A 22,500-nucleotide genomic window follows, 5' to 3' on the forward strand; every position below is an offset into this window, starting at 1 on the left:
ACTTGTCTTGTTCTGTATAACCTATTTAGAAGTTCTGTGGATGTTTGGAAGATGTCATCTAATATCCATGTGATGTGTACAGTATGGATATTTTGGAATTTAAACAATTTTGAATTAAATGTTGTTGAAAAATACGATTTAGCTCAAAGCGCACCTGCAACGACGAGCCAGATTGCGTACTTCACCAGGCGCACGTCTTGTTAAACTCTGGAGAACATGGAGTTGATGTTTGGTGTGTTATGTGTTGATAGTTGAGTAACGGCTTCTGGATGGCTTACGATAATTTTAAGTGATAAAATAGGTTCACTACACCCAGCAGTGCCAAACCATAAAGCAATTACGCATGGGCTTTGTTTAAACACTTCAAGTCTTCCTTCGATAAATTTGCTTAGCAGCACAATGCAGCAATTTGACGTCGGGAGACTTACATTGTTCGTGTTGAGAAGCTTTGTTCTTTTAACCTAGTTTTTATAACCGCCACTTAGTGCCCAGCAATAAAATGTATGGGAAGGGGACAGTAAAATTCTGAGAAAGGCACCGGTCTGCTACGACACTATAGCGAATGGATGAGGTCGTTAAACGACAATGTTTTTGGACTGGCCCAGGTGGCTGCTATATCCTTGGGGTCGCGCTCAGAGCAGTTATTAACCTGTTGACCTGAGAGCACGGCGAGTGTCCTCATAGCCAGCTCAAATAGCACTCATCAGACAGCAGCTTACTATCCAGAACCAAAACATGCAACACCAAGACGCAACATGCATATTCTGAAGTGTCTTCTTGTCCATGAAAGACCCAAATATTCATTTTCATATTTCATTTTAAGGGTGACCTCAGCAATGGAAAGAAAATTGAATAAGGCAACGTAAGATCAGTTCATACATGTTCTCTGTCTTTTGCTCACTTTCTTTCTTTGTATGTGTGTGTGTGTGTGTGTGTGTGTGTGTGTGTGTGTGTGTGTGTGTGTGTGTGTGTGTGTGTGTGTGTGTGTGTATGTGAATATTATTGTGTGTTGTGTGAAAGAGTCCATAGCTCTGGGGTGGTAATGTATCTAGGGTAGGCAACGGGCTTTGTGCTGTGCAGCAGGAGATTTTGTTCCCCAGTGGTTTGGCCAGGATTATCTCTCCTCTCCATGAGTGAGGTACTTTCTGATGTGTCAGCACAAAAACAAGCGCCGGTCGGTGCCAAATCACGGACACCGCCTTATTGTGTTCAGTTCAGACAGGTACCATGCCCTCGGCACAGGCCTGCCCTGGCTAGGCATGTGGCAACCAGGTGCCAGGGCGGGATCTATGGCCTCTACAGAAGAAGTGCGGGATGATGCCTCTCAAACAGACACTTCATTTTGCAAACTGTCCTTGGGTTGGACTGAGCTCTGACGAAGCTGATGCTTGAGACTGTGCCCAATAGTGGAATTTTTGGTAACACTTTATTTTAATGGTTCACTATTACAGTGGATCTACCACATAAGCACAGTGTAATAACCAGTGTAACAATATTTACTACCATGTAATACCAGTGTAATACCATGAAGCAACCCTAACCCTAACCCTAGATGTAAGTTCAAACTTGGTACATGGTGTTACACTGGTATTACATGGTATTAAATATTGTTGCACTGGTTATTACACTGTACCTAATCTGGTAGTAATCCACTGTAATAGTGACCCATTAAAATAAAGTGTTACCAAATATGTAGATGGTATTCACCTTTTCAGTGATGGGTCTCCTCAGAGTATCTAGACTTTGTTTAAACAGTGAAAGTGAGGGTATTTTTTAACCATGTATTAGAGGGCTGTATGAGCGGGCTTATTCAGGACTGAGAGTTTGTGTGTGTGTGTCTGTGTGTCTGTGTGTCTGTGTGTGTGTGTGTGTTCTGTGTGTGTGTGTCTGTGTGTGTGTGTGTGTGTGTGTGTGTGTGTGTGTGTGTTCTGTGTGTGTGTGTCTGTGTGTATGTGTGTGCGCACGCTCGTGCGTGTATGCGTGTGCGTGTGTGTGTGTGCGTGTGTGTGTGTGGTGACCTGGGCTTTGTCGATAGATAACAGGCCATAAATCTCTGAACTACTATCTCATTGCCTCTCCCTCCCTTCTCTTTCAATTCAATTGAGGAATGAAGAATTGTTGAAATCCCTGAATGGGACAGCTGGGCTGTATTGCCACTATGTGTATTAGGATGCTAATGTAGTGTCTTGGCTTGGCTTGGCTTTTGTGGCTAAGCTTGAAGCAGTGAGAACGACGAAGACATGGGATTGCCCACAAAGTTCGCTCTTTGCTTGATTTTAATTCTCACTCCACAGTTTACAATTTGGCACAGACCCTAAAGTGCCCAGAGATTTCGTAAACAAATTTATATTCAAAGCTTTCCGAATTTGTGGCCAAATAACTCTGACTCACCTGGGTACAAACAATGTAAAAAAAACGTTATCTTTCTATTTCCCCCAGCTAATATTAACATGTTAGTATATAATATGGCATAAATGGATTTCATCCTCATCCCTGAATTTATTATTATCAGACTAAAATGCCATTATATGTATCAGTCAAGCATTAAGGAGCCCATTAAGGATTGCATTTATGGCTCCAGGCCCTTCTCATTATTATTAACCTTTTAGTTTTGTCTCTGCATTATCTGGGCTTGTTAGTACAGTAAGTGTGTTCTGATCACCTGACACGTCTTGGTGCCGGGCGGCTCCCCTTCTGCCGGAGCGCTCCTCTCAACACCCTTTAGGCCAATCATTCATTCATTCTAGGGCTGCACGATATCAGAAAAAAATTGATACTCGATAACAGCATGCAGTACCTCGTTAACGATATTGAAACGATATTTAGAAATATAGCCGAGTGTTTTTCTGGTCACTGATTTGTCGTTCTGTGTGGGGGGCATGGCTTTGGTCATGGTGGGCTTCTTCCACATGTGTTGATATTCAGTGAGTAGACTGCACAGAAATGTTTTACTTGTTTGCGATAATTAAGTCATTTTCGCGATATGCATATCGCCACTCTTGATATCGCGATTTCGATACATTTTCGATATATTGTGCAGCCCTAATTCATTCATTTATTCACTCATTCGCTCGCTTGGTATCCATTTACGCTTCATACAATATGTCTGTGTATTGTACACTGCTGCCTCCACTCCACTCCACTCCACTCAAGGGCATCCTCAGTCTGCAGACGAGATGCATTCCATCTGCTGCTGGTGCTGTATATGGAGTCCGACCTCTTATTGCTTCGCAGTGCTGGCTGCAGACAGGAACGAGTAGACTGGAGTGAGCCTTGAAAGAGCCGGGGTTACTGATTCATGTAGTAGGTAAACAGGTCTGAAGACAGGGGCCATCTGTAGCCTCGCTAGATAAGTGGCCTGGGCCAGGAGGTGGTCTTGTTTGGCAAAAGGGAGCATTTTTTCCCTTCTGTTTTGCTCCAAGGTTAATAAGTTCTTACCGGTGACATTCTTCTGGCTTCGCTTTGGGTTTCATGAATAATCTCTCTCTCCTCTGCGACTTTGTTTGTCGCAGAGCGGAGTGAATAGCAAATCGTTTCATTCATTTGAATATCATGTTGAAATCGTATTCATTTGAATATCAACTGCTTCCATTTTGAGACTCCATCTAAACTGTGCGCAGCATAAGTAATGGCCCTGTTCATTATTCATCTCCGTCATGATTGATACTACGCAAATCATGCACGTTATAACAAATAGAAGCTGGCCCTGCCGTAGCCAACCGGTAGGGCACTCGCATACAATGCGGCTGACCCGGGTTCGATTCCTGGCCCGAATTCTTTGCCAACCCCTCCCGATGTCTCTCCCGATTCACTTCCTGTCAACCTCTCACCCCGTCCTATCAAATCGAAAAAAACATTTAAAAAACAAAAACAAATAGAAGTTTCGTCTTCCCTGTGCATCATATGCCTAATATAGTAAAACACATTTCTTAAGCATGTGTGTGTAATTGGTCCTATGTGAATAGCTGGTTCTATGTGTATAATTAATTCTCTGCTCGGTAGTGTTTCCCAGCTGGAGAGTATAGCCTGCCTGTTGCTGACCATAGCCGAGACAGATGCCATTTCAAAGATATTTTCTTGGCTTTTTAAACTTTATTTATGATAGTATAGTGAAGATGGTGACAGGAAGCAAGCGGGGAGAGAGAGACAGGGAAGGGTCGGCAAAGGACCCGAATCGAACCTGGGTCGGCCGCATAGTAGACGAGTGCCATACCATTTGACCATGGCAGGGCCTGATACAGATGCCATTTCACGGCTGGTGTTGTCTCTCGCATCTAATGTGTCACACATCTCACTGTCTGATCTCTGGCTAGCCTACAAGACCTTCACAAAAAGGTATTCTAGCGAGCTGGCCCCCAAAACAAATTATGCATTTAAAGATAAACACTTTCAAGCAGGGGAGGAAATTGTGAGTTTGTTTATCTCTGGTGCGCTAAACCAATTTCCCTGGAACGTCTAGACTTCAGAATCCAATTTCTGCCTGGCTTCCCCAGAGTGCATGGCGTTTAATGATGCTCAGTGTCTGTGTAGAGATTGCCAAGTGAAGGGCAGATTGATACAGAAAACCTGTCGGCTAATGAATAGAGGAGCATCTGAAGCTTTCTGTTGCCTGTCACTTGTTTCTCTGTCTGTCTAACATAGCGTTTCTCAACGGGGGCGGTACAGCCCCCCAGGGGGCGTTGGGGAGCCCTAGGGGGGCGTTGAGAAGGATACATTTGAGAGAGAGCAGTGCTTAGTTGTCATTGGTGGCATTAGTCCATTTCATTTTTTTATACAGTGGGAGTGTTGGTAGGGTTATGATGAGGTCGAGGGGGCGTTGGGAGGCTTATGATGAGGTCAAGGGGGCGTTTGTTCAAAAAAGGTTGAGAAACACTGGTCTAACACAAACTGATTTTTCCTCGGCCCCCGTCTGACCTACCACAACCTGCTCCCTGTCACAAAGGCACTCCGACTCCCCCCTTGTCTCATCTCTTCCTCCCTCACTCATTCATTTCATTTCTCTTCCCTCTCTCCTCTCCTCCTGTGTGCTTGTCTCTGTCAAGCGGCATACCTTTGAAGATGTACTTGATCATCTAGACTAGAGCAATCTGTCTCTCTCCATATCTATGCGCATTCATCTTCTCCTGGCTCCTATCACTCGAACAGTCACTCTCTCTCTCTCTCTTTCTCCTGCCATAGTGCTACTTTAAAGGAGCTGATTGTAATTGCTTTGTCTCCTTCCTCCTCTATTCCCCCTTTGCTCTCCTCCTTCCCTGCCCCTTCACCCCAGTGCCTCATATGTCTGGATGCTTGAAGTCGTTGTCTGAGTTCAAATGGAGAGCATTATGTTTCTTGTTAACACATTTGTAAAGCGGTAACCTCAGCGTACGTACACTGTGAATACTCTTCTGAGTCACAATGAATCACATTAATAAACAATAAAACATTGGTGAATGGACATGATACAAATATGTCGTAATCAGTGAGAGTAAATAGAAGAAATGTTGGTAACACTTCCGCTAATTGATTAGCTAATGTGAAAGCCCATTGGGGAAACTCCAACTCCCATTGTCATTGTGACACAGCACTCCACAGCACACAAGTGAACACTGCACACAACGAAATTGAATTTATGCCTCACCCGTGCAAGGGGGCAGCCCTCAGTGGCGCCCCATGGGGAGCAGTGCGGTGGGACGGTACCATGCTCAGGGTACCTCAGTCATGGAGGAGGATGGGGGAGAGCACTGGTTGATTACTCCCCCCACCAACCTGGCGGGTCGGGAGTCGAACCGGCAACCTCTAGGATGCAAGTCTGACGCCCTAACCGCTCACCCATGACTGCCCTAATGTTAACTAATAGTAAGGTATTATTATGTCGCCCCGGAAAATGGGGTGGTGGGGGGCATAAGCTCTGCTGTATAATCGTGATTAAATACTCGTGATCATGATTTTGATCTGAATAATGGTGATTATAATGTTTTAGTATCTAGCCTGGTATTGCATGCCTGAGCATCATTTTTTTGTTATACACAAGAGCTCTGCTGTTATTCCACCAATTATGCCCACTGTTTGGCTCTGTAGTTACCTAATGGGCTTATGAATCATGGAACAAATCTCCACCCAGGGATGTGCACTCCCCACATTAGCTTAAATTTGCGGCGGGATGTCTGCTGTCTATTGTGGAGTTGCATATATTTGCCTGTCCAGTGCAAAACCAATCCTGTCCAGTACAAACCAAGTCCAATTTCTAATCATTCAGAAAGAGCTGCCTTAACCCCTTTGCACAGAGCCTATGTTATAACCTTACTGTCACCAACATTCTAATGGCTATGTCTTAATCTGTTACACAAGACTCTCTGTAATGGCATAGCAATGTTGCTACGATGTAGTATTGTAATATTATGATGTAGATGAGTATTTTCAGCAAATAGTGAATAGGCCCTCCGACGGCCCCATCTGCAGTAAGAGGCTACAATGTGAAAATCACAGTTTCGTAGTGGAAAAATCTCACCAGATATGCTGAGATGTCATTTATGATCCTGCCCCATGAGCCTCTGGGTAGATTGTGCGCTGTTCCACCAGTTGAATGCCTTAATGTTAAAAAAACGACTACGATAGCACTACACTACTACGACACATTACAAAGAGTATTTCGTGAGTAATCCATTATAACATGGTCATTGCCATTCTGCTAACAACAACAAACATATAACAGTAGTTGTATATTTATGTCTTTATCCACATTATTAACTAATGGAAGATGGCTGGTGTGTTGCTGTCAAATAACAGGGAAGGCCAAGGTTGCTGTGGAACTATAAGCTTGCTATATCTGATTCTCTTGGTTAACTTGTTATTGGTAAGGCCTGTTGAGTGTAGGGGGGTGAAGTCAACATGTCATGAACAGAATGCTAACTCCGACCTTCTCTTGTCAGCGGCAGATAATTGAAAATAAATATGGATTTTCCCCCAAAAATTGATTTTTCCCTCTCTTCTGCTGTTGTAACTTCTGAAGAGCTTCATGAAAGAGGCAGCATGGTAGGATAGAGTAGACCTCTCCTGGGCTGGGCTGGGCTAGGCTGGGCCTCTCCTCTCCTCTCCTCTCCTCTCCTCTCCTCTCCTCTCCTCTCCTCTCCTCTCACACCTTAGTGTGTTATTTTGGAGTGTATAGCAGCACACAAACAGCCATATGGGAGCCCTCACGTAATTACACCTGGCTTCGGGCCAAAGCCGCCTGTACTTTTGAAGAGCCCTTTTCATTAAAAAGGTGATGTTCCTCACGCAGATCAAAGCCGAAGGCTTCTTATGCTGCTTTGACTTCTCGTTTTTATTGTGAATTTTCCTTTTTAACTACATCCATGCCCAGAGAGTGAGTTGTTCCAAAAAGTGACATCACCTGCTGACTCTGTTGGTGGGGACATATAAAAAAAATTGTTGAAGAAAGTTTTTTTTTCTGTACAGTCCAATTTAACACTATATAACAGGCAACGTTTTTTCCACCCCGAGGAGCTGGGTGAGAAGAGAGAGCAATAAATGGGGGTGAAGTTAAGTTGAGGAGAGACTCACAAGAGGCTCACAAAAACACGCAGGGCGAAGTGTTGACTGGAGACGGGCAGCACTGTACTGTACTGTACGTGAAGGGGTGTTTGTGTTCCGAGCAGGGAGGAAGGCATTAGAGATTTATTTTTGCCGGAGGGTCATAACGTTGCCGAGGGTGCACAGCTCAACAGTGCGTGCGTGACAGATTTCCCTCTGCTTACTTTCAATGTACCAAGGGTTCATGCTGAACTCAGGATACAGGAGGTTTATGTGTGCGTGGAGATTGCCAGTGGAGATATTTTGGCTGCAGTTATTAACCTTTTCCTCCCTTTTTGCAGAAGGAGCCTTTGATTAAGTTTGGCACATGTTTGGCCATTAGTGTTATGTCACCCCTCCATATTGTGCATCTGAGTTGGCATGCTGATTGGCTGGGTTTATTTAACCCCTCAATTCCACCATTGGACCACTGTAATAGTCCGTGAAAAAAGGTACTTCCATAGTAGTACACCACTATGAAGGTACACAGGGCCTTTAGTAATACATTACGACTTGGTCATTGCCATTCTGGTAACAGCTAATTTATAACAGGGGCCCTTACCGAGTTAATAACACAGACCACCACCACCATTTTTTTCATTCGAGATTTGGTTATGCGCTTAGTTACTGCCCAGACAGTTGTTGGACCATGAGGACCCAATTTGCTGAAAATGTCAGAAACTGTGCTGCATTCAAATCGGGGAGCACTCCTTTAACACATAGGTGTCTACTTGCTATTGCCCACATGAGGCACTGAGCTGAGAACAGGCTTTCAGTCAGTCAGCCAAACACACTGTTCTGTCGTCCCCTCAGTCATCAAAACATGGGCTTTGTGGGTTATTAATCTGGGCTGCCTTCCCGTTAACTCAGCAAAGTGTGTGTGTGTGTGTGTGTGTGTGTGTGTGTGTGTGTGTGTGTGTGTGTGTGTGTGTGTGTGTGTGTGTGTGTGTGTGTGTGTGTGTGTCTTTGTTCCCGTGCAAATTGAATTTCACATGTTGAAACTAGATGGGCCAACGTTGGTATTGAGCTGATGTTGAGAGGCAAGAGATCAGGTGTCCTGCAGCCCCCCTGTTTTTCTCTGCCATTATAACGCTGAGCTTGGCAAAAAACGATTCTTGCTCTGGACCTGCTGCAAAATTCTTTTCATTTTTCTTCCCCAACCTCCTTTTCCTACCCCTCCCTACCTCCGTCTCTCTCTCTCTCTCTCTCTCTCTCTCTCTCTCTCTCTCTCTCTCTCTCTCTCTTTTCATTGCCCTCCCAATGCCAAATACCCCTCTCTTGCCCTCCTGTTTTTTTGTCCAAAGTACCGGTACATCAGCACCTCTCAACATTCAACAGTTCCTCTCATAACCATTGGTGCTGCTGCTGATGTTTCTTTTCTGCTCTCCTGCCCGACTCCCTCACTCAGCAAGGCTCTCATTCTCTCAGCTGACCGTTTTCTCACCGGTCATTGCGAGAGTCACGTAGATCTGTCACATTCTTCTCTCCTCCTTCCATCCACCCCCTCCCTCACTGCTTTCTCCCCCACTCTGTAGGGCCATATGCCACCTTTTCAGTGGCAGATAACTTTTCACGACTGACAGCAAATTAACCCAGCTGCTGAAGGAAGGTACTGTATATACATGAGGACTTGTGTGACCTCACATCTCAGTGTCACGGTCCACTAGAGTCCTGTTTGGTTGTAACACGCGTGCTCTAGCTCTGGTCTGCTGCTCTTTGCCCCGACCTGAGTGCAGAGGGTCAGGGATCTTTTTAGATGCATCCCAGCATCTCTATAAGAGGGTATGTCCGTCCGTCGGTCTGTCCGTCAGTCGGTCCGTCCGTCAGTCTGTCCGTCTGAAACGCATTATTTGAATCGGCCAAAACACAAACTTATCCACCATATTTCGCGTTACTCCCTTCACATTTGTGCTTTTGGACGCGTCTTTGTCTGCCTGTCTGACTTGTGTTACTCTTTTATTCTTGGAAACTTCTCGGAGAAATCTGATAACCTTCAAATCCGAGAAGTCAGCTGGGTGTGAGGAGGGTAGTGCATGTACTTTTACCTTGCCCACTGGCCAAACACATTCAGATGAAAGCCTCCATCTATGATTGATTCAGGGATGGAAAAGCTTTGAGAAGTTTCCTCCATCCCACCCCACCCCGAGCCACCCCTACCCTACCCCACCCAACCCTATTCTTTGGTTGGATCATAGCCACTCAAACACCCTCTCCACCCTCTCTCCCCTTTTTTCTTGAGAGAACGGAGAGAGAGGTGAAACCTGGGAGGGGCTAAGGGAAGCACCTGAACATGTACAGACATAGACTCCTCTCCTGCAGCCCGAGGGAGAAGCCCGAATGAACCAAAGTCCACACAGTCTCACTGCACACAGCACAGCTCTTCAACCTGCCAGGCTGTGGGAAAGCAGCAGAGCTAGCTACCACTGTTCAAGTTCAAGAACAGAAATAACTGACAGATATCTGTAAGACCCATTCTGCTGAGAGCTAGGTGTGTGTGTGTGTGTGTGTTTGTGTGTGTGTGTGTGTGTGTGCGTGTGTGCACGCGTGTGTGTGCATGTGGTCTGTGTGTGTGTGTGTGTGTGTGTGTGTGTTTGAGGACTTGTTCAGACCTGGGGAGCGTTACCAGTTGCCTGTGGCAGTGGCACTCTGCTTGGGGAGGAAGCGCACTGTGGACCCATTTCATTTCTCATGGCTGTTGTGGCCCCCAGACACAACCCCTCAGTAATACAAGATGGTGACATCAGACAAACAGACGACGAGAGGGATTTGATACATGATACAGCACATCTTTAGATCTGGGCCACCGCTCATGCTGATAGATATTGGCTACCGTTTACAAATCCAAGAAAAGCTACGGTACTACCAGCTATTTCAGGATTGATTTCCGAGATGTCTCTATCTGTTTGTGCTCTCACAAGTGTTACTACATCAAAACAGATTTTGTGTGAGCTAAGGCAACTATAGGCTATGTAACTTATGTGGAAGGGTGAAGTCAGCCTCAATGGCAACTTGTGCCCATTCGTCATGTAGTCAAAATTACCCTGTGGGTGTTTGTGTGAATTTATTGAGCGATGGTTGATTACGCCAGTGCGAACAACAGCACTCTGTCACAGACAGAACTTAAAAAATGAAGCACATTTTTTTTTCCTTACCAAATTTGAGAACTTGATGCCAGAGCTGAAAAATGAAAATCATTTATTTTACTCAATTGCATGCCTGTCTGTGGATATGATGAATCATTCTTATGAATAGATCTTGAATATTTCAGGCGTTATAAGTCTAACCTGTATAACTCAAGTGTGGCAGTTTGTTCCTTGTAAAATCCACTTGCTTGGTTTGATACGCTGCGCTCAGGACCGGATTAAGATGTCCTGGGGCCCCTATAGGCTACAAGCTGCTGTGGGCCCCCATGGAAGGCAAATTTTGCTACAATATTACAGAAATGGCCTCCTAATTCTGAGCCAGAAATGAGGAATGAAATACTGTGTCTGTTGTGGAGATTTAAAACTCTACTCTCCTCCTTTGGCCAATTGGGGCCCCCCTGACAGGTGCTGCAGTCATATCTAGCCTGGGGTTTGTTTCTCGAAAGCGTAGTTGCTAACCTGGTAGCAACTTGGGTAGTTGTCAATGGGAAATTGCGTTGCAAACAACAAAGTAGCTAACATATTTAGCAATGGTTTCAAGAAATGCACCCCTGTACATTAATCCAGCCCTGGCTGTGCTGTGTACTGTAGTAGGCTAATGATGTGGTGCTGGAGAGCCAAGTGCAGCCGGCCCCAGTATACTGCCAAGGGACTTTACTAAAAAACACCTAACTAACCCTTCTTTGCATTTGCACTTGTTGTTCTGTATAGTTCCTGTTCACTTTGTATCTGCTAGTGATTAGGTCCTCGTTTGTTATAAAGCGTCTGCCAAATATAATGTAATGTAAGCTTAATAAAAGGGAGTGCAGTAGAGTGTTGGATGTAGAATGTGAGCAGGACACAGACAAACACAGCAGCAGGCAGGCCTAATGACTCATCTCCCTCTCCTCTCGCTAGGCTCTCGATACCTTACTGGAAGTGTTTGTTTAAACCCCTACCGCCCCACATACTCACACGCCCGCCCACCCCTCCTCCTTCTTCTTCCACCTCTTTTCTTTTTTATTTTCAGTTTTCCTTTCCTCCTCTTTTTTCCCTTTCCAGCCTCCGGCGGATGGGGTGACTAAACTAAACCACCTCCCTTCTATTATGTGCTTGTTGAACTGAGCTGTTGAGATTCTTCAGCTCTGACACTGACTGACTGGCATGACACTACACTAATGATGCGCCAGAGAGGAGATGGAGTGAGTCGTAGCAGAGATGACCAAGTCGTTACTAAGAGCAATCCCTGGGCTCGGGTACCACCCTCGAGCATGGGCAAGGAGGACACATTGCACACACATACTACTATGCACACACACACACACACACACACACACACACACACACACACACATGGATGCAAAAACAGTTCATCATGTTCTGATTATAGCGGTTTACATCACACCAGTGTGACTTCCCTGTGAGGCTGCAGCAGGCAGCAGATCTGATGTGTGTGATGTGTGAGAGGCCGTATCTATCGTATCTGACTCACTTCTCGTGTGTCTACTCTGTGGTCGTGCCAAGTCTCACAGCTCCCTGTGCTGTGCGTGCTTGCTTTTGTGTTCATGCCAGCATTTGAGAGAAAGTGAGCGAGGACGTGTGTGTGTGTGTCGTGTGTGTGTGTCGTGTGTGTGTGTGTGTGTGTGTGTGTGTGTGTGTGTGGTGTGTGTGGTGTGTGTGTGTGTGTGTGTGTGTGTGTGTGTGTGTGTGTGTGTGTGTGTGTGTGTGTGTGTGTGTGTGTGTGTGTGTGTGTGTGTGTTGGGTTGACTGGGTTTATGTGTGTGTCTGTCTGAACCCTCTGCAGTATGCATAGGTGACTTGTCCATGACCACAAACAGGGGAAGGAAAGGAAAGGAGGCCCGTTGAGGAAAAGCAACAGCCACAAACCACTTGGCCAAACCACTAGTGTGTCACTCTGCGTCACCTCACGTATGTTTAAAGAGAGAGAAAAAAAACAGCACTTGCCGCATATTCAGACACACAAATGTATTACATTTATTGGAGTCATTTATTGCTTGTGCTCTATGTAAATAACACAGCAGTTGCCAACGGCTTCTGTGACCCCATGAACATTATGAAAGAATGGGGAATTGCAAGATTGAACCCAGCACTGTAGGGCTAGTACAAATATTTAATATGTACTGGAATAGAAAAGGGGAATAAGAAATCTAAAGTCATTTTATTATTCATTGCATTATTAATACCAAGCTTGCATTGCAATGGCTATGTTTACTTTGGCGAGATCCTTGGCGCTTTTTTTTTCTGTCAGACCCAATAACTGTGAATGTGATAGAATTGGACTAATTCCACAGAAGATGAGACTCATAATATATGACCAGAGCTATAGATCACCAGCGGCACTCAAGGACCTCCAGTCATCTGCCAGCCTCTTCTCCACATGATTTGCTGAATAATTTAAACTGAAAATGGTAAATATCATGGATGGCCTTGGTTAAGTTACAAGCTAAAAGTTCACGCTATAATAATAACCAGCCAGCAGAAAGTAGAGAGTGAAATTGAAATCCGAGAGTAGTACTCAAAGACAATGTTGAAAGACTTGCACGAGGTCATCTTTTATTTGTTGGAAATATGAATCCCTCCCCCTGTGATAATGATGAGTACATGTATGTTTCTTCTTTTCTATGGTAATGTCTTCAAATGAAAAGACCCTCCCAACCAATTACTCATTGAAAATGGTATAGGGGTAATTTGAATGTACTGTATATGAGGCTAGGATGATGGAACTGAAATTGATGTTGAATTTAGTAAAGCTACAGTGCACAGCAATAATGAGAATATTTCAATAAGCACACATTAGTTATTTCCAAAGTGTGCGTAGTCATGGACCATGCTTACATGCATGCTTCTTTTGGTGAAACCATGTCTGTCCCACTTCCATGCTTGACTGTAAGCATGGGTTACTTTTCTGTCTGCTTGGTTACCACTACACGTGCTTGACACCATCTATAGCCAATGTGGTTATCATGGTCTCATCAAAGACCAATCGGCTGCTGGAATCATGTTCTGTGGTCTGATGACACCAAGATAAACAAATTTTAAAAGATTTTAAAAAATTATTTGGCAATACCTTCTTAAAATTGTATTCATTAAAATTATGTATACCCTTTCCAAAACCTCACATGCAGAATAAGCTGCATACTGTACGTATGTAATTGATAAATGTTTCTTAAAATCAACCAATGCTGATGCATTGTCCCATACTCATAAAACTGAGAAGTTGATGAAAGAGATATGGTGAATGTAGTAGGTTTTTTTAACATCTTTTGGACCTCTATGTTGGTACAGTGCGTTTTCAGTGAGAGGGAGAGAATTCAATATTCTTGTGGAAGGGATGTTTGGGTGGTTAGGATGGCTTTGTAGATCTATTTTCCACATGAGTTAAGGCCTTTTGGGTTTTATCTGCTGCACTGTGCATCATACTCTCATGCCCTGCATTCTGTCCTTGCCTAATATGGGATTGGTAGCTGCAGTGGTTTGATTTTCTTGCTGGATTCTGGTGGCTCAGGTCATACTTACACTACATGGTAGGGACTTCTTTGTTGCTAGTGCACTAAACTTCTTCACTTGTAATAATAATAATTATAATACATAAGATTTGTATTATAGATGGTGGTTGGTGAAGCCGACAGCCAAGCAGGCTCAACAACAGTCTACTTGTAGACCTCCTGAAGTAGCGATGGAAGTGGCGTCGGAAGAAGCAGCAATGGAAAATGTCCCTTGAACGGCAGGTGTGCAGTCCCACAGGGGCTGAGAAGAGTGATGGTTGCAGGATGGAAGCTGATCATGTGTCTGACTGTTTTAGTATGCATAGATGAGCAGTGCTTGCGTGAGGGAAAGCAGGTTTAAGAGAGTGTTTGCATGATATGTGAGGTTGATGATGATGTTTTCTGCTTGCTTGCTTCACAATCCTCATGGTGTACAAATCAGCAATAGGAGGCAACTTTATTTCTGCTTTCAGAATAGTGACTGTATCCTGTGCTTGTCATCCTTTATGGTAGTTCATCTTGAATCCAGTCCAGTATGACCTTATGACCTGAGGTCATGTCAAAGAAAACTCTGCACGAGCAAAATGTGCAAACGCGTGGTGCTGCATACACACGATAGGCAGCTCAAATAGGCATTGAATTCATACGCATTATCATGATGCCATGTTGTTCAGGAAATGACCCACACACTTGGATGCTGAACTGTGTCCTCCTTCCCCAGCCACTTGTCTCCCTGCCCGCTAGTCTTCCTGAAGCGTCTGTGCTGGTGGTGGGGGAAAGCCTCAGGGTATCATTAGAGGGCACTGGCCTGGCACATAGCACACTGAAGTGAAGTGGGCCTAGTGAACCAGCCCTTTAGCTCAGCGGTATCGTACTGTGTAACGGAGGCCAACCAGCAGAGTATGGCGTGGAACGTTCCCTCCCGAAGCCTCATACAGTGCGGTAGAGTTGTGCTATCGGACCAGCCCTTTAGCTCAGCGGTATCGTACTGTGTGTCCCACACCGAACTGATGCGTTTACTAGGAGGTGGTAAGTTCGTGGCCCCAAGGGGAATGAATCGAGCGGGAACACCTCCGTCACACTGAACCAGGACACAATTTGGTTAAAAATTGGGGAGGACCCCCTGACCACCTGAGGTGGCAAGTTTGCGGCCCCGAATGGGACGAACTATGCGGGTACCCCTCCGTTACACCAGCTCACAGCAAACCCTCAGGCAGACTGGAAATTTGGATCCGGCTTCTCCACATCTGGGCAGTACTAGGCTGGCCCCACCAACATGGCTTGTGTGCAAAACACACAGTCACTGATTCACTTGGCCATTAAAGCTGTGTGTGTTGGACACCTGCAGGTAGTTAAGTGTTTAGGTCTGCTATGTGAAAAGCCTCTTCTCTTCTTCTGTTGCGAAACACCACATTGGGCCCCCTGAGGAGGTCTAGATATAAACTTGTTAATACACTGCTCATTTAGCAAAACTTGTTAAACCAGCAACTTTCAGTTAAATGTTATTGGTGGAGACAGCTAGAGACGAGTGACATCAGTGTTGGACAGACTAAGGAAACTGAGTTGGGCAACAACATCCCAAATAGTCTCAACTGCACATGAGCTTTGCCAGCATCACCTTGGAAAGCCACTTTATAAATTAGTGGACTGGTGGTGTGTTGAAAGAAAAACAAAAACAAAGTCTGTTCACCTGTGGTGTTTGGATTTTTTTGACCTGTCTGACCTGTTTTAAGTCATATTTCAGTCAGACTCAGCTGGTCACTAGATGTTTTTGTCCGTTTGTGTTTGTCATCTGTTAGCAACGGCATGTACAGGAAAGACCGTTTTGTAACGAGCCAGGCGCTACTCTCACTACATCTGTATTATGAGATTATTTCCCCGTGGAGTTTTGGACCACCGTGTTCGCTCTCACCCTCACTCTCTCCCTCCTTTCTCTCTGTCTGTCTTGCACACTTTTCATCCATTTCTCTTTCTCCCTCTCTCCCTCTCTCCCTCTCTTTCCATTACTTGTACACGGTCTTCCTGTTGCTCTTAAAGTCTTTCCCTCTCTCCCTTCCCTTCCTGTCGTAATCTCTCTCTCTCTCTCTCTCTCTCTCTCTCTCTCTCTCTCTCTCTCTCTCTCTCTCTCTCTCCCCTTCTGCCTGCATGCCACTGTTTTTTTGTCTGAGTGGTGCTGTTGTCTAGGCAGCAGAAGCAGCTGTAGCGTCCAGCGTCATTAATGCCTCTTGAGTCCATGCCGTTGCCGTGTCGATACGGGCTACCTGTCCAGCTGGGCTGCCAAGCTGTTACAGTGCACTACAGTTGCGTCAGTGGTGTAGTCTACTTTTTTGTAGAGGGCATACTGTATATTTGAGCATTTTTTTGTGGTGGGTATACTGTATCTAGTAGTATATGTACTAATTTAAATATTGAATCAATCAATTTTAGGTGGGTATACCCACCGAGTTGCGTCCCAATGGGTAGGGGGTTGACTTAGGGCTTTTGGCTTTGTTTACACTAGGGCTTTGGGCTTTTTTTACAGTCCATCAGTAGCTCATGACGACGAGGCAGCCCACCTCGACAGACAGAGCACAGGCTGGTGCCCAGAGAGGGATGTCATCAGTAGCTCATGACGACGAGGCAGCCCACCTCGACAGACAGAGCACAGGCTGGTGCCCAGAGAGGGATGTCATCATGATTGGGACAGGCTCGCTATTCAAACAAAGGCCAGAGTAGAGTGGGGCCCAGCCCGGCCCTCTCATCTGCTGTAACAACTGCACCCCTGAAGAAACTGGAGAGGGAAGAGGAGAAAAAAAGGCAATTTATTTTCTTCTTCTTCTTCTTCCTCTATGGCAGGTTCTTCACAATCTGTTATTGCAACGTCGTCATTCTCTCTAAAAGTACCGCTGTGTGTGTGTTTGAGAGAGTGTGTGTTTTAGATTATGTAGGTGTTTTTCTTTACACTCGACTGGAGGGCCAAGTTTTCTCTTCTTGTCCTTTCTCCTCTCTCTCTCTCTCTCTCTCTCTCTCTCTCTCTCTCTCTCTCTCTCTCTCTCTCTCCCTCCCTCTGTGTCTTTCGTTCCTGAGGGCGTAGGACAAACAGTACAGTGTTATGGATCCACTGTAAGCACATTTCTTCCTTGTTAGGGATTGTGAGGGAAGACCCTGTGTCTACATAACGCCCCGCTATGGTCGTCACGGTTACTCTTTGTGTGTGTGTGTGTGTGTGTGTGTGTGTGTGTGTATGTGTGTGTGTGTGTGTGATACAATGTAAATAGATCTGTTAGGTTCCTGATCTCCGGTTTAGTCGGATTTCCGAAGCCAACTGTAATAAACCAAGTCCTTGTATTTCAACACAGTCATTTGGCAGTTACTTTTCTTCCACTCTTTTTTCAGCCTTTCCTTTTTTTCCTCCCTCTCTCTCTCTCTCTCTCTCTCTCTCTCTCTCTCTCTCTCTCTCTCTCTCTCTCTCTCTCTCTCTCTGTGTGTGTCACATGTGAAAGTCTTTGTTGAGGTGGTCTCTCTCCAAACAAGCCGCCACCCCCTCTGCTTTCAGGAACACTTGCACCCTGTGTCTGTTGCCTAGCGCCTGTTGGTCCCTCCTTATGGACAGCTGCACTGGCTGGCACAGTCTGAAATCTCCACTGTAGCATGGGGAGAGCACACACACACACACACGCACGCATGCACGTACACACATGCGTACACACACACACATACACACATGCGCGCGCACGCAGGCACACACGCACGCACACACGTATCACACAGACACACACAAACACACATACACTCACACACACACACATACTACACACAGACACACACACACACACGTCACATGCATGCACGCGCACACACACACACACACACACACACACACGCACACACACACACACACACACACATCCGAAAGTCTCGGGAGACAGTCATACACAGACGTTTAAAACCTGACACTATCGACTGGGTTTTTGCCATTCCTTCATTCCTGATTTCACCCAGCTATCATCTATATCTCCCATAAGTCTCATCTTCTTCAGCCTTTTTCCATTGGCCTCTCAGACATGGATCCTCTCTCTCTCTCTCTCTCTCTCTCTCTCACTCTCTCTCTCACTCTGTCTTTCTGTCTGTCTGTCTCTCTCTCTCTCTTACACACACACATGCACACACACGAACTCAAGGAGAAACACACACACACACACACAAACACACACACACCCTCACAAAGACACACACCCCTTGCTTCTTGTCTGTACAGCTGTGTATCAGCTGTCCTGCTCCCTCAGTGTGGCGGGCGGCGAGGGTTAGAGCAACACAGGAGCCTCACACACACACAGAGCCGTCCTCCTTCACACACACACACACACACACACACACACACACACACACACACACACACACACACACACACACACACACACACACACACACACACACACACACACACAGAGCCGTCCTCCTTCTGGGGGCAGCTGTCACCCTTGTCGCATGCACCCCCGTCCCCAGTCCCCAGTCATTCCCCTTTCAGGTTGCCAGATGAGGCTGATGGTTTCCAGCCCAAATAATGCTCAAAATCCGCCTGGAAGCACTAAATCCCACCCAATTCTATTGATTTCTATGGTCAAAAATTGGGTGTTTTTTTGCCATACTAAGCAGCCCATTTGGGCGGGAAACCGCCCAATCGGGCAACACTGTCCCTTGGTCCCCCTCTGGTGCCCTCTACCCATAGACATGCCCAGGACTGGACTGGCAACCAAAAACAGCCCGGCCATTTTTTTTTTTGGCATAGATCAGCCCCTCACCCATAACAGCCCGATGAGTTTCTATGATATTGTGCCTAGCTCAGTGATCTCTACAGTATACATAGGTTGTTTGTTTACAAACATTCGTGCTGTGAGGAGGGGCAAGATGCTAAACAGCCAACCACTTGAGCTCCTTTTTTGATCGACAGCATTTTCCAACAATCAGAGGTTGAACAGTGCACAGCCACGGTTGCGCAGCCAGGGTCGTGCAGCCAGGGATTGTTTACAAACAGTAAACCCATGTATTGTAAACATGGGCCAATGGGTGGCCCCATTTAAATTGAGGAACAAACAAACAAACAAACCAGACAACAATATCCGGCCCTAGGGACTGTCGGCCCACCGCGAAAATGCCCTGTGTGCCAGGTTACCAGGCCATTTCTGAGCATGCCTCTACCCCTCCACCCCTCTACCCCTCCACCCCTCTACCCCTCTACCAGTCTACCCTTCCACCCCTCTACCCCTCTACCAGTCTACCCCTCCACCCTTCCACCCCTACACCCCTCTACCAGTCTACCAGTCTACCCCTCCACCCCTCCACCCCTCTACCCCTCCACCCCTCTACCCCTCCACCCCTCCACCCCTCTACCCCTCCACCCCTGTACCCTCCACCCCTCCACCCCTCTACCAGTCTACCAGTCTACCAGTCTACCCCTCTACCCCTCTACCCCTCCACCCCTCTACCAGTCTACCCCTCCACCCCCCCACCCCTCTACCCCTCTACCAGTCTACCCCTCCACCCCTCTACCCCTCCACCCCTCTACCCCTCCACCCCTCTACCCCTCTACCAGTCTACCCTTCCACCCCTCTACCCCTCTACCAGTCTACCCCTCCACCCCTCTACCCTTCCCCCATCCCGACATCCCCTCATTACACCCGTTAGCTCTTGCTGAGGGGCTTTGAGACAAGCCAGGCTCCCCCCCGCTCTGCCCCCCACCCACACCCCCAGTCACTATGTGACACACATACGTCTCTGCACACACAGCTCTGCGCACACACACAGCACTCTGCCCTTGTCCCAGTGCCCCTCAGCCCTTCTGTCTGCACGCACACACACACACACACACACACACACACACACACACACACACACACACACACACACACGCACACACACACACACACACACACACACACACACACACACACACACACACACACACACACACACACACACACACCCTGCGCTGCCCCGACAACCATCTCAGGCTCGCCTCCCCTCTCCTAACTATCAGGCCATGCTGAGGCTATAAAAACCGGCATGGTAGTCACATGACTCCTCATCACTGTGCGTAGCTATGGAATAGTCATTGCAGGACTTCAAATTTTGGTTACACTTTAATTGACGCCGGTGTCATACGTATGACATAACAGTGTCATAATAGTCTCAAAATGGTGTCATGACACGGTCATGAATGAGTCATACAGTAAACATAATGTCAATGTCACAAACGTTTTATGGTTGACATTGTGAGGCCTGTCTTTATCATAACCGAATTTCACTTAATGACAAAGTCATAAAATGTTAATGACATTGACATAATGTTCATGACACTGTAATGTCATATGTATGATTCGTAAAGTGTTACCCAATTTTTTCTCTGTCTCTTTTCGTTTCGGCCGTGCTGGCTGAAGCCCCCATCACCTCTCCCTAGTTAGCTGTTAGTTGATGGCCACTAACAGGGTGCTAATTTGCATGGCGGCTTGGCTAGGCAGATCACACCGTGGCGGGTCGGGTTGTCGGGATGGCGAACGTAAACAGACTCAGCTACCACAGGCTGGTGCCAGACGCCACAGATGAATAGTGATTTTTTTTTACCAACACCAACACCTTTTTTCATGCAGAGCCCTGCCATAGCCAAGTAACCAGACTGGCATTTCCATGTAATTTTTTTTTTCTCACCTGGCTTAACATGGGCCATTTTGTTGATGTGATTTGCCTTTTTTGCGCTCCGTGCTGTGCTGTGGAGTAGAGTGGAGTCAGGGCCGGAGCTATGAGGAGGGCGAGCAGGGCATTTGCCCCTGGGCCCAGGACCCTCCCGTATTGATAGTGGGGGCCCTATTATGACCTTGGCTAGGTTATTGGCTAGGTTCTGCACAAAACAAAAAAGGTGTTGGTTATTATGTTTAAAAAAAAAACACTATTCATCTATGGCGTGTGGCACCTTCTGTATTGGGGGCCCTATCAGTGTTATGCCCTGGGGCCCGGTGTGCAATTGTTCCGCCACTGAGTGCAGCACCTGGGGACTGGAGAGGAGGAGGAGGCGAGGTAATGTTTACAAAGAGGCCTGACAGGAACAGATGAGGTGTCGGGGCCCATTATGAGTCAAGCGAAACAAGATGGAGCGAAGAGAGAGAGAGAGATAGAGAGAGAGAGAGAGAGAGAGAGAGAGAGAGAGAGAGAGAGAGAGAGAGAGAGAGAGAGGGAGAGAGAGAGAGAGAGAGAGGGAGAGAGGGAGAGAGAGAGAGAGCCTCATTTCATTACATGGCCCAATTCATCCAGGAGGCGACGTTCAGGAAACAGAAAGCAGAAAGCAGAGCAGAAAGTAGAGAGCTCTCCCATTAGGATTCTCACAGTAATGATGACCTCATGCCCCCGTCCTCCATTTTCTGTCTCTACTCTCTCCTTATCTTCCTCACTCTGTATTTATCACTCTGTTTCCCTGTCTATCTCTCTCCCTCTCCCTCTCCCTCTCTCTTTCTCTCTTTCTCTCTCTCCCTCTGTCGATCTTCTCATTTTCTCTGTATCGGTCTCTCTCTCCCTCTCTCTCGATCTTCTCCTTTTCTCTGTGTTGGTCTCCCTCTCCCCCTCTCTCTCTCTCTCTCTCTCTCTCTCTCTCTCTCTCTCTCTCTCTCTCTCTCTCTCTCTCTCTCTCTCTCTCCCTCTCTCTCTCTCTCTCTCTCTCTCTGTCTCTCTCTCGCTCTTTCGGTCTTCTCCTTTTCTCTGTACCTGTCTGTCTCTGTCTCTGTTTTTCTCACTCTGCATCTCACCCATTTCCTTGGCAGCCAGTCTGAATCACTTTCATGGTGAATACCACAAAGGTCTAGTTGCTGTTACTCTCTGGCCTGATGTGTTTTATATATATGTACTGTCTGTATGTGTTGATTGCAGTGTGCTGTGTCTGATGCACCTGTTTCATGTCTTCTGCAAAACTTTCTCTTTCATGTCTTCTGCAAAACGTTCTGCTCTTTTCCCTCTGCTGACCAGACTATTGTAACCAGCTTGGTGTCACAGTCTCGATGGAGATACTCATCTTTAGGGGGACAAGTACTCCAATTGGAAGGGTTGGTGCTGTGGCCACGTAGTGGATACATGGACCATGGAACGGTTTCATAAGAAAATCTAAAATGTCAATACACATACTGTTTTTCTCTCTCTCTCTCGCCTCCTCAGGTATGTCTGTAGCAGCCAGCGAGTCTCCAGGCAGGTAACTTGGTGAGCTGTGTCATCGCTGCCATGGCAAGTCTGAAGGTGCAGATGTTGCCTGTCGTCATCGCCGCGGCCCTGTGGGCAGCCTGCGCGGGGGTGGCGGCACAGGA

At 46.4% G+C, this 22,500-nt stretch overlaps 1 protein-coding gene across 4 annotated transcripts in view; it reads left to right on the plus strand.

The window, feature by feature from the left end:
• The window catches only part of ddr1 (discoidin domain receptor tyrosine kinase 1), a 72,580-nt gene that overhangs the window by 825 nt on the left and 49,255 nt on the right, over positions 1-22,500 (plus strand). For all 4 annotated transcript variants that reach the window (XM_063198854.1, XM_063198855.1, XM_063198858.1 and 1 more), the window contains exon 2: positions 22,355-22,500. This exon is cut by the window's right edge and continues 23 nt beyond it. In XM_063198854.1, coding sequence (XP_063054924.1) covers positions 22,418-22,500 — 83 coding nt within the window. In that variant the 5' untranslated portion in view covers positions 22,355-22,417. The remainder of the gene's footprint in view (positions 1-22,354) is intronic.

Source organism: Engraulis encrasicolus, chromosome 5 (assembly GCF_034702125.1).
Source record: "Engraulis encrasicolus isolate BLACKSEA-1 chromosome 5, IST_EnEncr_1.0, whole genome shotgun sequence".
Lineage (NCBI taxonomy): Eukaryota > Metazoa > Chordata > Actinopteri > Clupeiformes > Engraulidae > Engraulis > Engraulis encrasicolus.